At 40.9% G+C, this 21,116-nt stretch overlaps 1 protein-coding gene across 7 annotated transcripts in view; it reads right to left on the bottom strand.

Moving 5' to 3' along the window:
* Positions 1 to 18,249, bottom strand: part of ILDR1 (immunoglobulin like domain containing receptor 1) — a 48,545-nt gene extending 30,296 nt beyond the window's left edge. For 2 of the 7 annotated variants that reach the window (XM_063806163.1, XM_526282.6), the window contains exon 1: positions 5,421 to 5,690. In XM_063806163.1, coding sequence (XP_063662233.1) covers positions 5,421 to 5,478 — 58 coding nt within the window. In that variant the 5' untranslated portion in view covers positions 5,479 to 5,690. Of the gene's footprint in view, positions 1 to 5,420; positions 5,703 to 18,125 lie in introns of those variants that run through there. The other 5 variants (XM_063806164.1, XM_024355613.3, XM_063806165.1 and 2 more) reach the window with 5 other exon arrangements.
* Positions 18,250 to 21,116: the final 2,867 nt, after the last annotated feature.

Here is a 21,116-nt window from a genome sequence, read left to right on the forward strand (position 1 = left end):
GTGAGCCACCGTGCCCGGCCAGAGTCTTCTCAATTCTTAAAACACACAATTTTATTTTCCCCCAAGGACTTCAAATAATGAAATAAATTATTATGGTAAAAGAAACCCAGGTAGACTGTACACTAATCACCCAACGGCTTGTTTCACTGCATTGTTGTTGGGGCAAGATGTTTAAACATTAGCATTTAGTTAGACATCCAAGAAGCAGACACCTGTTTCTATTTCTGTATACTAGAATTCAATTAAACAAGACAAACTTAAACTATCATCAGAGTGAACAGGCAGCCTAAAGAATGGGAGAAAATTTTGCAATCTATCCATCTGACAAAGGGCTAATATCCAGAATCTACAAAGAACTTAAACAAATTTACAAGAAAAAAGCAAACAACCCCATCAAAAAATGGGCAAAGGATATGAACAGACACTTCTCCAAAGAAGACATTTATGCAGCCAACAGACATATGAAAAAATACTCATCATCACTGGTCACTAGAGAAAAGCAAATCAAATCCACAATGAGATACCATCTCATGCCAGTTAGAATGGTGATCATTAAAAATCAGGAAACAACAGATGCGGGAGAGGTTGTGGAAAAATAGGAACGCTTTTACACTGTTGGTGGGAGTGTAAATTAGTTCAACCATTGTGGAAGACAGTATGGTGATTCCTCAAGGATCTAGAACTAGAAATACCATTTGACCCAGCCATCCCACCACTGGGCATATATCCAAAGGATTATAAATCATTCTACGATAGAGACACATGCACACATACGTCTATTGCAGCACTATTCACAAGAGCAAAGACTTGGAACCAACCCAAATGTCCATCAATGATAGACTGGATTAAGAAAATGTGGCACATATACACCATGGAATACTATGCATCCATAAAAAAGGATGAGTTCATGTCCTTTGCAGGGACATTGATGAAGCTGGGAACCATCATTCTCAGCAAACTATCACAAGGACAAAAAACCAAATACCGCATGTTCTCACTCATAAGTGGGAGTTGAATAATGAGAACACATGGACACAGGGAGGGGAACATCACACACCAGGGCCTGTTGGGGTGGGGGGGTAGGGGAGGGATAACATTAGGAGAAATACCTAATGTAGGTGATGGGTTGATGGGTGCAGCAAACCACTATGGCACGTGTATACCTATGTAACAAAAGTACACGTTCTGCACATGTAACCCAGTATAATTAAAACAAACAAACAAACAAACAAAAAACCTGCTCCACAGTATGAAATAGGAGAGAGAGCAATGAAGAAAGGGTGAAGACACCAGGGTTCTGGTCCCAGTTCTCAAACTAACTCCACTCTGTCAACCTGAGACACATGACTTGGGTCCAGATTTCCTTATCTGTAAAACTGGCTGGGAGGGGAAGATAAAGGCTGGGAGTGATTTCTACCTGTATTCAACAGAGCTCTGGGATTCTGGGGAGGTATTCAGGAACTCCCAAGGAGACAAGGGAGCAGCTGAGTGGACAGTCTCCCATCCATCACCCATACCCCCTCACCCTGAGATATATCAGGGAACTTTGTAAGATTTCATTAAGTCTACGGTATGGTCCATACGTCCACCCCCACCACCCAGGAAAAATTACTGTTCTAGATGCTGTCTCTCTAAGGATATTCTTACTTAGGGGTCGGTTGTCTGATTTCCCAAAGAATGATAATACAAGTTGATAGCTGTGTGGATCTGCAAGTTAACACCACACTATGATGTTAAAAAAAATTCACTAAAGCAGAAATGACACACATCCTTTTAGAGTTTGGGGGATCGGCGGGAACACTAAACTTTCATTCTGAGAATAAACTTTGACATTGGATGAAGGCAACTAGAGCTATTAGCCAACAATGGTACTTACTTTAGCCTTATTTTAATGTTTTAAGGAGCAGATATTCACATATCACTTGTGCGTTAAAAGTGTATTTCTTTCTGTTTTTTTTTTTGTTTTTTTGGTTTTTGTTTTTTTTTTTTTGAGACACAGTCTCACTCTGTCGCCCAAACTAGAGTGAAGTGGCGTGATCTCAGCTCACTGCAACCTCCACCTCCCGGATTCAAGTGCCTGAGCCTCCCAAGTAGCTGGCACTACAGGTGCATGCTACCACGCTCAGCTAATTTTTATACTTTTAGTAGAGATGGGGTTTCACCATGTTGGCCAGGCTGGTCTTGAACTCCTGACCTTAGGTGATCCGCTCACCTTGGCCTCCCAAAGTGCTGGGATTACAGGCGTGAGCCACTGCACCCAGCCCCAAAAGTGTATTTATTTCTGAAGAAAAAACTTTCAGAGAATTACACACCTACCCCCCAACACACCCCTCTGGCAACTGATCTCTACATAGCTCAGAGCACAAGGACTGTGATAATATCACAAGACTCCTTGACCCCAGAAGTTTCATTAGGGGCCCCAAGCCACAATGACTAGCAAGTACCTAAATATGACACAATTTTAATACTGCCTCACACTTTGCAATTGTGGGAACTTGGAGGCTAATTTGAGAATTGGGTTGACTCTTCTTTAGAGACAGGAGGGATCAAGGTGATGGACCAAAATGAACACACTTTAGTACAGGGTTTTCCAAAGTGCATATTGCAGTTTGCAGCGGGTTTTGAGAAAATCAACTTACAGGGTGTTTATATTTAATATTGTTAATGTGGGGATGATTTTTTAAATGAATTTTAATATCAGTAAGATAATATGTAATATCAATTGTTATTATTTTATTCAACTTAGTAATAAAATTTTTGTGATCATTTTGCTTCCATTTTATAAACTGTATATGTGTGCATACATGTCACAATGTACTTGGATCTTTCTGGGAGCTGTGAAAAAAAATCAGAAACCACTGCTTTGATAGATATTGAGAGCAAGAGAGGACGCTTGATCTTCAGTTTGATCTTGACAGACACTTTGGGAAGTTTGGCTTAAAAATTAAGGAAAAGGTGGGGGAGTAGAGAAGGACTTATGCCCAGTATTTCCTGAGTGAAGACCACACACACCTACTTCTGACAAGTGATCTCTACACAGCTCAGAGCACAAGGACTGTGATAATATCACAAGACTCCCTGGCCTCAGAAGCTTCATTAGGGGCCCCAAGCCACAGTGACCAGCAAATACCTAAATATGACACAATTTTACTACTGCCTCACACTTTGCAATTGTGGGAACTTGGAGGCTAATCAGAGAATTGGGTTGACTCTTCTTTAGAGACAGGAGAGAACAAGGTGATGGACCAAAACGAACACACTGTAGTACAGGGTTTTCCAAAGTGCATATCACAGTTGCAGCGTGTCATTGACACTGTGCTTGACCTTAATCCACCCAACAATAATTGGCCTTATTGAGAGGGCACAGGGAGTTGGCTTGTCAGGAATTTCACCTGTTTTCCAGGCAAAGGCAGTTTAAGTAATCCATCCAAAGTCACAACTAGTAAGAGGGAGATTCAGAATTCCAAACTGATAATCACCTGTTACTATAGCTCACATTTCTTAGCCATAGGGGAAGGAGGAATAGAGAAACTTGTTTCCTTAAAGTTAGCTTTAAACAATCCTACCTGGCTCTAATTCCTGACTACTATTATCACCCTAGCTAATATTGATTAAGCTTTCCCTCACTTTGTTCAGGGACTCTGTTAAGCACTTTAAAACCTTAATTTCACTTAATCCTCACAAAAGCTGTATGAGATATGTACTATAATAATTGCTATTTACTGGAAGCTTTGAATAGTTTAATAACTTGCCCAGTGTCACATAAACATCATTGACACAAACCACATTAAATAGCTGAATGTAGTTTATTTACATTTCTACACATAGGAAAACTATCTGCTAAAATAGCTATTTCCCCTCCAAGTGTTGGAGTCAAACAGTTGAAATATCAATTTCTCATCTATAAAGTGAACGTGAGTTTAGAGGTTTGCTTAGGATTACAAAGTCTTAATTCTGGGGATAGAATACCCAGGGGCAGAGGTGGGAGCAGAACTCTATTTTTTCTAAAAAGGTAGCTCAAGCAGCTTCAGAAATCCCCAGCTGCTGTGGAGTTTGAGATGAGCAGGGGAGCCACAGGAGAGAAGACTGTGCAAAGCTGTGGGATTTTTATAAATTTGCATTCATAGCCTAAGATGGTGTTTGGTGAAATTTTGGACACAAATTGAGGTGAGGTTTAGTTATTTCCCTGTGCATCGTGGGTGTCCAACATCTAGTCTTGTCAACTTCAGACAGTTTCTAGGGTCTATATCCTGTAGAAAATCTTGTAAGCCAGAGGGCCTTGGGGGATATCAATTTTCTAGTTTCCCTACCCTTTTGCAAGCCTCTCTCCCTTTTATTCTCAGCATTACGCTTAAGTTATGGTAGAATCCTGTCTGAATAAGATTTGATTATACCTGAGAAATTCGTTATGTCTTACGGAGCTTGTAGAAAGAACATTCTGCCAACACACCTTCATATTGCATCTGTTCCCAGCCTAAAAATACAAGACTCAAATTGGTCTGTGAGCAAACTCTAAGTTGACCTTCCACTGACAACTTAGAGGTAAGAGGGCAGCTATTCCGAAAGGGAGGGGAGGGGTAAAATGAAATAAAACAGGGTGGAGCTTCCAAGGGAACTTATAAATTCTTTGCAAGGTCACACCTACATCCTAATTGGAAAAGAGCTGAAAGAGCCTGCCCATTCCGTCCCTCAGCTACCCTTTCCTCCCTGGTTTCACTCGTGGAGATACACACTTCTGTCAGATTTCCAGGACACACACACAGATACACAAAATCATGTTTTCCAAAACAGAGAGGAGATTGGTGTGGAGGGTAAGAGAATGAAGCCTGAGAGGGTAGATGGTTGGACACCTGATGCGGGATGAGCAAGGGGTAAAGTTAGGGCAGTGACTGGATACAAAGAAAGTAGAAAAGTGACATTGAACATGGTTAGCCCAGAAGTACACGTTGTGGTCCTGCACAATAGATTCAGATTCTGGCCAAACATTGCTTTACATACTGAGGACACATTATAACCTCCCAGAAATGAAATATATGCACTTCTGGGCCAATATGGTTGTCACCATATCAGATGAAAGGAAAAAGTAATTAGGAATTTTAAAGAACGGTGCTTTTGCCCCTATCAGTTCAGCTTCAGAGATCAAGAACTGCCTAATGACTGCAGGAACGAAAGTTCAAAGGCTCCAGGTTTCTCAGTTGCACCTGTTTGGGAAGGGCCTGGACTAACAAAAGAGAAAAGCAACAGGTTCCCACAGGCAGAAACTCGATCCAGTCCCCGCACCTCCTGGCGCCCATGCCAAGCGCCACCAGAGCGCGGCCCAGGCCTCCACTGCCCTGCCCGCGGCCAGCTCTGCAAGGCCACGCCACAATGGCTTCCTGTCTCCTTGGGTCCAGGGTGGGTACCATTTTTCCACGGCTCACCTGCTGGGAGCCAGGTGCAGAGCAGCAGCCAAGGTGCGGGCAGTTTGGGCCATGCCATGCCGCCCCCTTTCTGGCCCTTTTCAGCTCAGGGGCTTCGGGGCACTGCGTCTTTCTTCCTCAGCTGCCGCCCCAGGACGCACCACCTTCTCCAAGGAACCCCTCGGGTTTCCCCTCACTCGGCGCAGCGGGGAGGGAGCGTCCGCTCTGGTCCCGGGGCAGGTGCCGCCCGGCTCGTCCCCACCTGCGGCGCTCCCCACGGCTCCGCCTCCCGCCCCTCGCGCCGCCGTTTCCTGCTCCGCCCCCGCCTCCCGGGGGACTGCGGCCACCTTCCCTACCTGCCGCCGCCTCCTGCTCGCTGAAACACCGTCCCCCACCCCGCTGACGGAGAAGATTCCCACTTTCCTCCAGAAGTTCTCGGGAAATCTCATCCCCTGCAAATGTATCCCCCTCTCCTTCTAGAATTATGTGGATATAACTTTCTAGGGTGTGTTTCCTGCGTTATATTTCCATTCCCTTATAAATACTTGCAAAACATTGTTTGTTTTACTAAAAACACAGTAATATGAAGTTTACACGTAATGTCTCTTCAGATTTTCTAGGAACTAAAGATTCGTATCTAGGCCAGGAGCAGTGTATCACGCCTGTAATCCCAGCACTTTGGGAGGCCGAGGCGGGTGGATCATCCGAGGTCAGGAGTTCGAGACCAGCCTGGCCTATATGGCGAAACCCTGTCTCTAATAAAAATACAAAACAGCCGTGCGTGGTGGCACGCCCCTGTAATCTCAGCTACTCGGGACGCTGAGGCCCGAGAATTACTTGAACCTGGGAGGCGGAGGTTGCAGTGAGCGGAGATCGCGCCACTGCACTCCAGCCTGGGCGACAGAGCGAAACTCGGTCTCGAAAATAAATAAATAAATAAATAGATAGATAGATAGATAAATATTTGTTTCTTGAAGGTAGAGATAAACTAGAGAAGTTCACTCAAGTTTCTACAACTATAAAAGTAAAATATTATAGAAAAATAAAAAGTTATGGGAGTTTAAAAAAATCCCGCTGCTGCTTTCCATAGCTAGGCACTGTTCAAATAGGTATATTTATTTATTTATTCTAATATTCTAATGTTTATTTATTTTTTCTTATAAAAATATTATAAGTAGGTATATGTTTATTTTATTTTTTCTTATCCTTCATTGTCACTGAGAAGCCACTCACAGACCTCAGCCCCCACCAAGGTTTTGACCTTGCCAGATCAAGGTTTTGACCTTTTGCTTTGCAAAGACTTTAGGTCTCTTTGCACCAGGCCACGTAGCATGTAATCTCAGTCTCTCCTTCCACGGCAGGAAGCCCACCAGCCATCACATTTTTCTTCAAGAAAAATAAATGAATAAAAATTCATTAAATTCATCAAACACAGTTTCAGGAAGCTCCCATTCTGGTCACTAACCTTAGAAGTCGATATTTTTTCTCCTGAGCGCATGTCATGCCCTGCTCTGCTGTGAGGGGGCCCCTTACCCTGCGTTGCTGATATCTTTCATTTCGCCTCTACCCAGAGGAGCATCCTTGTCCTAGATCTGATGCTGGATCTTAACCCAGTCTCTTCTCCCTGTCTTTCCTTCTTCCGGTTCTCTCCTGGATCTGACTTCTCTTTTCCCCAGTGGGCCTCTTCTCTTCCAGAGAGTAAATTCAGGAAGTAAGTGGCCAAAGATAGATGGTAAAATGTTTAGGAGCCTCATAGGTCTTCCGTGGAGGGATCCTAGCACAGCAGCAGCAGCAGCAGCAGGAGGAAGCTGCAGTGTGAGGGTTGAGGGTCAGGTCCCTCAACCCCCTCTAAAGACCCTGTACATGCTCCCAGCAACACTGTGTATGTTTGGATGTCTGTGATCCTGAGGGATTTGCATAGTTTCCGGGTTTGTGAATAGTCTTCGGCAAATGCTCAATTCCAGTCTAAAAAGACATGTGAGCCCTGTCTTTCCCACACCTCCCCCCATACCCCTCAGCCCCCGCTTTGGTATAAAGGCCATTTTAATATTCATCTAAGCCAGCATTTCTCCCATGTTTGTTCCGTTGAACAGTAGTTCCCTGGAATGTTAATACACAGTATATGAAAAAAGGGCTCTATTATTAAGTCAATTCAAGAAATGCTGGATTAAACTAAATGAAACAATTTTTCAGGACATATTAAACCTTAGAGTGTTAATGTACATTTGAATATAGAAATAAATATGGCACTCAGCATTCCCCCAAAGTCATTCAGCCACAAAACCCTTTTTTCTCACATATGGTTTAGGGCAGATGCTCCACGGAGCATATTTTGGGAAATACTGGTGCTGTAAACCAAACATAATAGGGAAGATAAGTTGGAGACTTCTATGTAAACAAATGAAAAATAGCTTTAATAAAGTTTATCTCAAGTGCATTAGAATTAGAATTTCCTTATTTTTCCCTTGGGAATTACTTATCCAGTTAAACATCTACCTTCATTGCTTCTCTTGAAGTGAACACTTAGATGATTTATTTTCACCCGCTTCTCTGTCTACTGTGTGCATCTTTTTTCTTCATCATTTATTATGTACTATGTACCAAGCAATGTTCTTAGTGCTTCACATGCTTTATTTAATTAAAGTCTTACAATAACTGCATGAAATAAGGGCTATTATTATCAATCCCATTTTATAGATGTGGAAACTGAGGTACAAAGAGATAACTTGCTCAATGTTACGATGCTGGTAAATGGCAGAATAATGAGCCTAGGTGAGGTGATCTGACTCCAGAGTTTGTGCTCTTAGCTGAAACACTATAGACCCTCACATAGCTATTAATGTATTTCCATCTGTCTGTGTTTACAGCTAGCTGGCTCTGTCAATGTGTGCTAATACAATTTCTTTCCACATATGTTATTCAGCTCTACATAAGGGAAAACTGAATCCCACAGCTCTGGGCTCTCTTGGGCCAGTCATTCTTCCCACATGTGCCATTCGTCCAATAAAGATTAGATAAGAGTATGTACTTGGCTCAGAACAACTGCAGCTCTTTCATTGCTAGATATAAAGTAAAAATCACTTGACTTGCTGATAGTGACTTCCTCCTATACAAAGTTATGATAATAGCTACCATGTATTAAACACATTGTCTTAGGCACTATTCTAGGCACTTTTTAAAAAATGCTAGCTAAGTGTGCTAGTGAGAATGGGGGAAAGACAACAAGGAGTTCCATCTGTAGCTGACTGGGAACAACCAATTGAGATAACTCACTACGCTCAAACTAGCTTCCAAGCACTTTCATTATTGAAGTAAATACAAATTCAATAATTTGTATTGAACAGCACTATGACTCAGGGATCATCATTGTCCCCATTTTACAGATGAGGTGCAAAGGTTCATTAACTTACCCAAGGCTACCCAGCTTGTAAGTAGCAGAGCTGAGATGCAAATTTAGGCAATCTATTTTCAGAACACAATACCCTTCACCACCCTAGCTGTACAATGCTTCTGTGTGTTGACTGAGCTAGGATCTGACCACAAAGTACTAAGCTGTTATCTCATCATTTATAATCATACTTCCTAGTTGAAACTGTGTCTATGAATGTTTCTGAACACTGTGTGTTCTCTGAATACTATATATGTGCATCTGTATTTGAGAATAATGTAATATTTGTACATTTATATGTGTACAGTATTTATCAAGAATGGAGAAGATTTTGTAGACATACAGGGAAAAGAATGAAGAATCAGGTAAGTAAAAATCATGCACCAGCTACTTAAAGCTAAAGGGAGGTAAGAAGTGTAAGTAGCTGATTGACACTAGAAGATTCAGACTATGTCTTATGCATTTTGTATTCCCAGCATCTAGCATAGTATCTGAAATATAGATATACTCAATAAATATTTGTTGCACTCTTTATCAATAATTCCTGGAGGAAGGGACATCTACTCTAGGTTTGAAAATGAATATGACTTTGCCAGAGCAATCCAAGCAGAGAGACCAGCCTATACAAAAATCACAGCACCAATAAACAGCATAGCTGAACAATAAGCACTTAAGTTTTGCTAGGCTGGTGTGTTAGAGAGCTAGCCAGAATAAATAAAGAGTTTGTATGACCAGCTGGAGAACTAAGACTTCATGCAGGAGACAATGGAGAGCCAATGAAGAATTTTGAATCCGGAGAGGCATAATGAGAATTGTATTTTCGAAAGATAAACTTGGCAGCAGTGAGAAGAATGGTGTTCAGGAATTTAGATGAAAGACAGGGAGACTAGTTAGGAAACTGTTACTATAGTTAAGGTGGGAGAACTGAGGGCCCAAGCCAATAACTGGTGTTGGAAATGGAGAAGAGAGAATATTTTGACAGTTATGTAGAATGTGGAACTGACATAATTGATGATCAATTAGTGTAGGGGTTGAGAGAAGGATATAGGTTTCTGACTATTGACCCTAGATAGATAGTGATTCCTTTAATGAACATAAACATATAGAAAGAATAAAATGTTTTCAAGCACCTCAGACACATTGCACTAGAGAGTAGTGAACCACCAAAATAAAACTCCTAAGGATGGTTGGACACCTTTATTAAGCACAACTGGCTGAATGAGGTTTGTAGGAGCTGCATGCCTGTACAGGGAAGTCTGGGTCAGCAGGGACTGAGAGACTTACTTCTTGGCTAGTGGCCTAGAACAAAACAATCTTGGAGTAAGGATAAAAGCAGGAGGTGGTGGAAGCTAATGAAAGGGGTCTGGGAACAAATATGTTTATTATTACAACTCTTATTCAACATCATACTGGATATTCTAGCCAACACAATTATAAAGTAGAATTAAAAGGCTGAAAATGAAGAGTAAAAATATTATTGATAATATTACGTTATCTACACAGAATATAAAGAGAATCTATACATTATATATAAGGACTAACAAGAGTGGTTGCTGGAAACAAGATCAATATATTAATGTCACTGACATTTGAATATACCAGCAACATATATTTGGAAGATATGACTTTAAAATACACAATAAATATATTAAGTAACTAGAAATAAGTCCAACAAAATATGTGGAATAGCTTAATGAAGAAAATTGTAAACAGTTACTGAAAACATTTTTTTCTTTTTTTGTTACTGTTTTAAGTTAGTATCAAGCCAGCATTCTCAATGAAAACATTATTTTTGTTTTGTTTTTTGAGACGGAGTTTCACTCTTGTCATCCAGGCTGGAGTGCAGTGGCGCAGTCTCAGCTCACTGCAACCTCCACCTCCCAGGTTCAAGAGATTCTCCTGCCTCAGCCTCGTGAGTAATTGGGATTACCTGTGCCCACCACTACGTCCAGCTAATTTTTGTGTTTTTAGTAGAGATGGGGTTTCACCATGTTGGCCAGGCTGGTCTTGAACTCCTGACCTCAGGTGGTCCACCTGCCTTGGACCCCCAAAGTGCTGGGATTACAGGAGTGAGCCACTGGTCCTGGCCTGAAACGTTTTTTTAAAGACCTAAATAAATGCAAAGATATATTGTGTTCTTGGATAAGAACCCTCAGTATCATTAAGGATGACAATTCTTCCCAAATTAACAAATTCTACGTATTTCTAATAAGAATCTGAAAGTTTTTCAGAATTTTACAAACTGTTTCTAAAATTAACTGGAAATTATAAGGTAGTAAATAGACAAGACAATTTAGAAGAAGAAGAAAGAGATAATTTGCATTATCCATCTGGCTGTTCCTGAGTTGTATGCTTTATAATAAACTAGTAATCTAGGAAGTAAACTGTTTACCTGAGTTCTGTTAGCAATTCTAGAAAATTATTGAACCTGACAAGGGGGTTGTGAGTACCTCCAATTTATAGCCAGATGGTCAGAGACATAGGTAATAACCTTGACTCGCAATTAGCATCTGAAATTGGAAAGGACAGTCTCATGGGGCTGAACCCTTAATCTTTGGGATCTGATGCTATCTCCAGGTAATTGTATTAGAATTGAGTAAAATTGTAGGATGTTCACTTGATGTCCACCAAGAAGTGGAAAACTGGCCGGGCGTGGTGGCTCACCCCTGTAATCCCATCACTTTGGGAGGCCGAGGCTGGCAGATCACTAGGTCAGGAGATCGAGAGCATCCTGGCTAACATGGTGAAACCCTGTCTTACTAAAAATACAAAAAAAAAAAAAAATTAGCTGGGCGTGGTGGCGGGCGCCCGTAGTCCCAGCTACTCGGGAGGCTGAGGCAGGAGAATAGCGTGAACCCGGGAGGTGGAGCTTGCAGTGAGCCGCGATCACACCACTGCACTCCAGCCTGGGCAACAGAGCGAGACTCCATCTCAAAAAAAAAAAAAAAGAAGAGGAAAACTGCTTGTTATGGGAAAAATACCCTCATATCTTGTGTCAGAAGTGAAGTATTGTGTGAAAGGAAAAACAGTTTGTTATTCTCATTCAACTATATTAAATTAAAAAGTTCTATAACCAAAAGACTACATAAAAATTTTTTTAAAAGTCACAAACTAGGAAAAGATATTTGCTGTGCATGAAAAAGGCAAAAAAGTTATAATTGGAAATGTATAAAGAACTCCTTAAAAATCAGTAGAAGACAACCCTCTGCTAAGGCAGATAAACATGTAATTCACGTAAGAAGCAATCTGATTCACTATTAAACATTAGAAGACACTCAACTTGTACCGGTAATCAGGACAATGGAAACCAAAATAACAAATGGTATTTCATATCCATCAAATTGGTCAAAATGTGAAAGTCTGAGCTAGCTAAGTATTGGCAAACATGTGAGAAGTGTAAATTGAGTCAACCACTTTGTTGAACAATTTGACAATATCTTGTAGAATTAAAGGTGTACATATCCTAGGACCCTGTAATTTCCCTTCAAGGTCTTTACTCTATAGAAACTCATTCTTGGACACAGGAACCTGTGCAAGGATGTTCATTGCAAAGTGATTTGTGCAAAACTTGGGAACAACTTTACAATGGAGGAATAATAGACAAATAGGGTGGTGTTTATTCACGAATGAGATAATATGCAGCTGTTAAAATGAATTAACTAGATTTACAACATGGGTGAATATTAAAAATATAATGTGTGAATAAAGAAGCTGTAAAAGACTAAAGCATTATGCTAATTAAGACACAAAACAATATCGTATAGTATTATGGAAGATACGCATGTATGTAGAACAAAGTATAAAAATATACAGGGGGGCCAGGTGTGGTGGCTCATGCCTGTAATCCCAGCACTTTGGGAGGCAGAGGTGGGTGGATCACTTGAGGTCAGGAGTTCATGAACAGCCTGGCCAACATGGTGAAACCCCGTTTCTACTAAAAATACAAAAATTAGCCAGGCGTGGTGGTGCACACCTGTAATCCCAACTACTCAGGAGGCTGAGGCAGGAAAATCACTTTAACCAAGGTAGCGGAGTTTGCAGTGAGCCAAGATCCAGCTACTGCAACAGGTGACACTTCGTCTAAAAAAAAAAAAAATATATATATATATATATATATTTAGGGGAATGGGACTCACCAGTCTTAAATGTTGTTACTCCTGAGGAGGGAGAGAGGAGAGAGATGGATTAGCGGGTGCTTTAGCTGAATCCTTAACATTTTATTTTTTTACAAACATATGAAACACACTAGACACGCAAAATCATTTAAATTTAGGTGATATAGATGGTGCCTATTATTTTATGTAGTTTTATGTATCTTTGGCAAATTTTATCATTATAAATATTTTAAAGACAAAAACTAGTGACCTTTTACTATAGAATTAAACCAAGTATGTTTGTGCCTTGACATTTCCCCTGACATACTGGGTAACCTTACATAAATCACTTTTGTTCAAGTGTGTTTTTAATCTACAAAATGGAAACTGGATGTAATAATCTCTTTGGTTCTTTTCACTTCTGGCATTCTACACTTCAAAGGGGAGAAGAATCCAGGTTAGGAAGATGTCAGGCTTCCTTAGCTGGAAAAAGGAATGGAGAACTAAAGTATCTTTAAGGGTGACCTCTCTCAGAGAAAAGTCTTGCTAGGATCCACCCATTCTAAGTAGAAGTGTAGACTCCATGGTCTGCCAAAAGCCACTTATAAAACCAAGGAACTTTAATTGCACTTGCCATTAACAGCCTAAGAATCTAATTCTTTCAACATTTTATTATAAGGGGAGAAACCAAGGACAAATGGGGGCTGCATTCCTAGGACTAGAGCCACAGAGAAGAGGTTCAAGTCCTCAAGTCATAGCAACAAAGGTAGAGTGTCTGAAGTTTGCCACCACCTCCTTTGACAACATGAAGCAGGGGGAGGGGAGGGAGAGAGAGAAAATTATTAATCAGTATGGAAACAGACACAATACCACTCAGCCACATGCTTCTTCCCTTCCCTGTCATTGCCAGTTGCCACTGTCCCCACATCCCCCCATCTCTTTGCAACCTCTTCTTGACCAAAATGCAAGAGGCTGTGATTGGTGGATGTGAATTCCTTCTGCTGAATCATGCCACCACTCTGCAGCCAACTATGGATGGTTTTAATGGTTTCCCTTTCATTATCTCTGTGAGCTCAGTCCCAGAACAAAGAGGCAAGGGTTTTCTCTCTCTCTCTCTCTCTCTCTCTCTCTCTGTTTCTTACTCTTCTGGCAAGGTTCAGTTTGATGTTCAGAGTCAGAACTACTCTGAAATTATGAGGTCAGTCCACATACATCTCGGTTAAGCTCAATGAGGATCAAAATATCCTATTCTTTCCAGCTCACTCCAGAAAGTCTGTTTCAATTAGTATTTGGGGAGGCCCAGGAAGCAGTAGCTTATTAAAGTTCCCAGGTGGTTCTAATCTGCAGCCAGAGCTGAGAAGCTAGTTAAAGCATGAGTTGAATGAGAGAATGTCTTGCATCTTGGTGACAAAATAGGGCATTCCCCAGGGCAGCCCCTAAATGGAACACTTTCTAACATGTTTTCTATCTCAGCTTCTCTTTGCTAACTTTCTCTTTTTCGTTGCCTAGAGTGACAGACTAGGAGAGTATCTACTCCAAAGCTCATGGCCCTGAGATGTGTAACATTTCCCCTTTCTTCCTTCTCCACCAGAACAGCATAACATGTGATATTACATTCAGATGGGAATGAATCTCCAGACATTGCCACAAGTAGCTGCATAACTCTAAACAAGTAACAGTCTCTCTAAATATTAGTTTCTTTATTTGTAGCACCAGGGAGTTAGCTAGATCAGTAGTTTTCACTCTGTGTTCTGAGAATTTCTGACATCCTGTGGAGTACCTAAGGGGTTGTCTCTGCCAGGGAGGTCAGTTTGAAAAATCACTGGACCAAATGATCCAGAAGGTCTTTTCAGAACCAACATTCTACAACTCAGACTTTGTGGGAATAGACTGATGCTTACCACCAAAGTCTACCACAACTATATGCTTTGAGGCCTGCCACAGATTACATTTATCAACTGCTAGAGACTGAATATTTCTGTGCCCCCAAATTCATATGTTGAAACCTAGTCCCCAAGGTGATGGTATTTGGAGATGGGATCTTTGGGAAGTGATTAGGTCATGAGGTTGGAGCCCTCATGAATGGGATTAGTGCCCTTATAAGAGAGACCCCCAAAGAACTCTCTGACCATTTCTGCCATGTAAGAACTCAGAGAGAAGATAGCCATCTATGAACCAGGAAGTCTGCCCTCACCAGACATTGAATCTGCCAGAATCTTGATCTTGGACTTCACAGCCTTCAGAACTATGAGAAACAAATTTCTGTTGTTTATAAACCATCCAGTCTATAGTAGTTTTTTATAGCAGCCCAAATGCAATAGGACACCAACCCCGGGTCTAAAGCAGACATTACACACTGGCTACTTTCAAGCCAAACTGCACACATACTTGTTTTCTTTCTTGCTGGATAAGCACTGTTTATTTCCTTGATATCTTAACAATTTTTAAAAATTGAAGTATAAGGCAATTCTGAAATATGCACAAATCAGTAATGCATGGCTGAACAAGCTATCACAATGTAAATATACCTTTCCAACCACCACTCAGGACAAAATATAGAACAGAAGCTCCCTCTTGTAACTCTCTTGTAACCCTGCTTAATTATTCCCTCCTTGCTTCTCCCCAGAGGTAACCACCATTTTGACTTCTTATATTTTAGATTGGCTTTGCCTCCTTTTAACATTTATATAAAACAACAATGTAGTACACATTCTGGGGGTTTATCTCTTTTGCTTAATAATATGTTGGTGAGATTCTTCTGTGTTTTTGCATATATTTGTAGTTTATTTTCATTTCTGAATAGTATTCCATTGTATTAGAATATACTGCAATGTGTTTATCCATTCTATTATTGACAGACATTTGATTTCTGCTAATTGGCTATTATGAATAATGATGCTATAAACATTCTTTGACATGTTACATTGTTTTGAGGGTCACCCATCCATCCATTTTTGCTTCTATAGTTCGGGGTAAAATTGTTTGGTCATAGGATATGTATGGTGATCTTAAGATATGTCCATAAATTCTTCAACCCTCCTCCCTTGAAAAGGAGGAGACTAAATCCATGACCCTCAAGTGTGGGCTGGACTTAGTGACTTACTTCTAGTATATAGAATAGCAGAAGTGGTAGTGTATTACCTCCAGGCCTAGGTCATAAAAGGCATTATAGCATCTTCCTCGTCCACTCTGGGAAAAGTCAGTTGCCATGTCATGAGAATGCTCAAGCAGTACTATGGAAAGTCCACATGGTGAGAAAGGATGGCTCACTCCCATCTGAGGAACCAAGAATTTCTGCCAATAATCAAGGGAGTGAGCCATCTTAAAAAGGAATGTTCCAGCTGCAGTCCAGTCTTCGGAAGAATTGCCACCTTGACTTCTAACTCATGAGAGACACTAAGTTAAAAACCATACAGCCAAGCTGCTGTCAAATTCCTGACACACAGAAACAGTGAGGAAACATGTTTGTTGTTTTAAATCATTAAGTCTTAGGGTACTTTGTTATGTGGCAATAGATAACCAATGTAGTATGCATATGTTCAAACTTAGTAGGATATGCCAAAGATTTTTACAAATTTACCTACACATTTTCAGTGTTTGAGATTTTTAGTTGTTCCACATCCTTGGCAACATTTGGAGCTAACAGTCTTTTCAATTATAGCTCTGCTGGTGGGTGTGAGATGGTATTTTGCTGTGGTTTAATTTGCATTTCCCTAATGACTAATAGCATTGAACACTTCTTCATGTTTATTGGACTCTTGAACTTTTGGATATCCTTTCTTGAGTCTCAGTGGAATCTTTTGTTTTTTTATTTATTCACTTTCCTTTTTCTTACTGGAGTTTGTAGAAGTTTCTTATGTATCCTGGATATAGTGCCTTTGTGATTTTACAAGTTCAAAGTACCTTCTTTCAATTAGTGACTTGCCATTTTGCTCTCTTAATGCTATTGTTTGATAAACAGATATTTTTATTATTTATTTTAATAAAGTTTAATTTATCAATCTTTTCCTTTAAAGTCCTCAAGATTTTTGTGTTTTATATAAGGAATGCTGTATTCCCCAGGTCATGAAGATTTTTTTCTTTAGTATCTCCTAATACTATTATATTTTGCCTCTTACATTTAGATCTACAATCCCCGTGGAACTGAGCTGTGAGATAGGGGTTAAGTTTAATTATTGTTTCTCTTATGGATAAACAATTTTCTGAGCACATTTTCATTGAAAATGAAATTTATTCCCTGCTGCCCAGCAGTGTCATCTTTACCCCAAATCAAGTGACCATACACATGTGTAAATCTGATTCTGGATTCTCTTCCATTGGTCTATTTGCCTGTCCTTGTGCCAGTATCACACTCTTTTAACTATTATGACTCTACAAAAGTCTTGATATCTACCAGAACAAGTCCTTCCACCTCATTTTTCTTCTTTAAGAATGACTTAACTATTCTTGGTTCTTTGCATTTCTACATAGATTTTAGAATTGGCTTGTCAATTTCCATAAAAATCTGCTAGGGTTTTCATTGGGATTGCATTAAATCAATAGACCAATTTGGGAAGAATTGGAATTTTTATGTTATTAAGCCTTCCAATGTAAGAACTTAAAAGAAATTTCACATACCCTTTATGTTAAATAGTATTATTTAATTTTTAACATTTTATTTGTTGTTGGTATATAGAGGTACAGTTGATTTTTAAATATATTGACCACAAGGTTAAATCCAGCAACTTCTTGTGTCTGGTTAATTTTCATTGAGTTCTAGAAATTATATATTAAAAGTTATAGATATTAGTTCTGATTTCACTTCAGAGATGTAGAGAGCTAGAAAGAGAGTTATTTTCATCCATATGACAAGAAAATCCTGGACAAACTGCAAACAAATGAAATTTCTTGAATCTCTAAGAGAACTGAGGTCACAGGGCAAAAATTCAACAAAATCTGGAAAAAGCAAGCTCATATACAGAAAAACACGACCAGAGCATTTTATTACCTTAGCTGATGCTTCCAGATGCCATGTAAGCCAGTAACAAGAATCAAGCTAGAAAACTTTAATAAATTGTTAAATGCTAAGTATGGGCTAGTGTGATACAGTAAACCCCTTAGAGTTCACACTTTCTCGCAGGTTTGTTGTTGTTGTTGTTGTTGTTTTTTCTATAAGAACCCTGTATTAGTCTGTTTTCATGCTGCTGATAAAGACATACCCGAGACTGGGGAATTTACAAAAGAAAGAGGCTTAATTGGACTTACAGTTCCACATGGCTGGGGAAGCCTCACAATCATGGCAGAAAGCAAGGAGGAGCAGGTCACATCTTATGAGGATGGCAGCAGGCAAAGAGAGAGCTGTGCAGGGGAACACCCCTTTTTGAAACCATCAGATGTTGTGAGACTCATTCACTGTCATGAGAACAGCATGGGAAAGACCTGCCCCCATGATTCAATCACCTCCCACTGGGTCCCTCCCACAATGTGTGGGAATTCAAGATGAGATTTTGGTAGGGACACAGCCAAACCATATCAAATCCCACTAGGAGCTCAACAGAAAAATTGGAAAAAATTCTTAGAAAGTTTTCATCACCAGGCTGGCTTGGTGAGGGGACAGCAACTACTGCCAAAACTCTGCCCAGACTCATCTACTCTATCTTCCCTATGGAACAGAACACTTACTCTGTAGGCATAAAGGAAACAAAAATTTCGTTCTTAGGGTGCTTGTGGCAACCCATTGCCACTGGGGGAGGAAAACAAGAAAAAAAAGTTTATCCCTGGGAGAAGGGCAAGTATAGGTTCTAGGCTTAGTACTAGAGCTAGAGGAGGGCTTGTAACACCAGTGAAGGCCCCCCATGAAGCAGGTTCACAATGCCTGATTAGAATGGAAACCTAGGATAATCACTCTATGGTTCTCCCTATGTATACATTAATAAATCTGTATGCCTTTTCTCCAAAAAAAAGACACCTTATATGTTTTGGATTTGTGTCCCTGCTCAAATCTTATGTCAAATTGGAGGAGAAGCCTGGTGAGAGGTGATTGGATCATGGGGGCAGATTTCCTCCTTGCTATTCTCATGATAGTGAGTAAATTCTCACAAGATTTGATGGTTTGAAAGTGTGTGGCACTTCCCTCTTCCCTCTCTTTCCTGCTCCACTATGGTAAGACGTGCTTGCTTCCCCTTTGCCTTCCACCATGATTGTAAGTTTCTGAGGCTTCCCACCAATGCTTCTGTTCAGCCTGTGGAACAGTGAGTCAATTAAATCTCTTTTCTTCAAAAATTACCCAGTCTCATGTAGTTCTTTAGATCAGTGTGAAAATGAACTAATACAGAATATTGGTACCAGGAAAGTGGGGGATTGCTACAAAGATACCTGAAAATGTGTAAGTGACTTTGGAACTGGGTAATAGGCAGAGGTGGAACAGTTTGGAGGGCTCAGAAGAAGATAGGAAGATGTAGGAAAGTTTGGAACTTCCTAGAGACTTGTTGAATGGTTTTGACCAAAATGCTGATAGTGACATGAACAATGAAGTCTAGGCTGAGGTGGTCTCAGATGGAGATGAGGAACTTATTGGGAACTGGAGTAAAGGTCACCCTTACTATGCTTTAGCAAAGAAACTGGTGGCATTTTGCTTCTGCCCTAAAGATCTGTGAAATTTTGAACTTGAAAGAGATGATTTAGGGCATCTGGTGGAAGAAACTTCTTAGTAGCAAAGTATTCAAGAGGTGACCTTGCTGTTTCTAAAAACGTACATTCATATGCATGAATAAAGAGATTATCTGAAACTGAAACTCATATTTAAAAGGGAAGCAGATGCTAGGCGTGGTGGCTCATGCCTGTAATCCCAGCACTTTGGGAGGCTGAGGTGGGCAGATCACAAGGTCAGGAGATCAAGACAATCCTGGCTAACACAGAGAAACCCCATCTCTACTAAAAATACAAAAAATTAGCCAGGCAAGGTGGCGGGCACCTGTAGTCCCAGCTACTCAGGAGGCTGAGGCAGGAGAATGGTGTCAACGCGGGAGGTGGAGCTTGCAGTGAGCCGAGATCATGCCACTGCACTCTAGTCTGGGTGACAGAGCAAGACTCCATTTCAAAAAAAAAAAAAAGGGAGGAAACAGAGCATAAATGTTTGGAAAATTTGTAGCCTTGCCATGTGGTAGAAAAGAAAAACCCATTTTCTGGGAAGAAATTCAAGCCTGCTGCAGGAATTTGCATAAGTAAAGAGGAGCCGAATGTTAATAACCAAAACAATGGGGAAAATGTCTCTAGGGCATTTCAGAGACTTTCATAGCAGCCACTCCCATCACAGGCTCAGAGGCCTAGGAGGGAAAAATGGTTTCATGGGCCAGGCCCAGGGCCCAACTCCTCTGTGCAGCCTCAGGATATGGCACCCTGCATCCCAGCTGCTCCAGCTCCAGCCATGGCTAAAAGGGGCCAAGGTACAGCTCAGGCCATGGCTTCAGAGGGTGCAAGCCCCAAGCCTTGGTGGCTTCCACATGGTGTTAGGCCAGCGGGTGTGCAGAAGGCAAGAGTTGAGGTTTTAAAACTTCTGCCTAGATTTCAGAGGATGTATGGAAACGCCTGGATGTTCAGGCAGAAGTCTGGTGAAAGGGTGGAGCCCTCATGGAGAATCTTTATTAGGGCAGTGCAGAGGGGAATTGTGGGGTTGGAGCCCCCACACAGAGTCCCCACTAGGGCACTGCCTCATGGAACTGTGAAAAGAGGGCCATCATTCCCAGACCCCAGAATGGTAGGCCCACCAACAGCTCACACCGTGTACCTGGAAAAGCCTCAGGCACTCATCACCAGCCCATGAAAGCAGCCAAAGGGGCTGTACCCTGCAGAGCCACTGGGGTGGAGCCACCCAAGGCTGTGGGAGCCCACCCCTTGCATCAGTGTGCCATGGGTGTGAGACATTGAATCAAAGGAGATTATTTTGGAGCTTTAAGATTTAATGACTGCCCTGCTGGGTTTCAGACTTTCATGGGGCCTGTAGCCTCTTTGTTTTGGCCAATTTCTCCCATTTGGAATGGGAGCATTTACGCAAGGCCTGTACCCCTATTGTATCTTGGAAGTCATTAACTTACTTTTGGTTTTACAGGCTCGTAGACAGAAAGGACTTGCCTTGTATCAGATGAAACATTGGACTGTGGACTTTTGAGTTAATGCCGAAATGAGTTAAGACTAGGGGGCTGCTGAGAAGGGATAATTGTATTTTGCAATGTGAGAAGAACATGAGATTTTGGAGGG

This window comes from Pan troglodytes, chromosome 2, assembly GCF_028858775.2.
Source record: "Pan troglodytes isolate AG18354 chromosome 2, NHGRI_mPanTro3-v2.0_pri, whole genome shotgun sequence".
NCBI lineage: Eukaryota > Metazoa > Chordata > Mammalia > Primates > Hominidae > Pan > Pan troglodytes.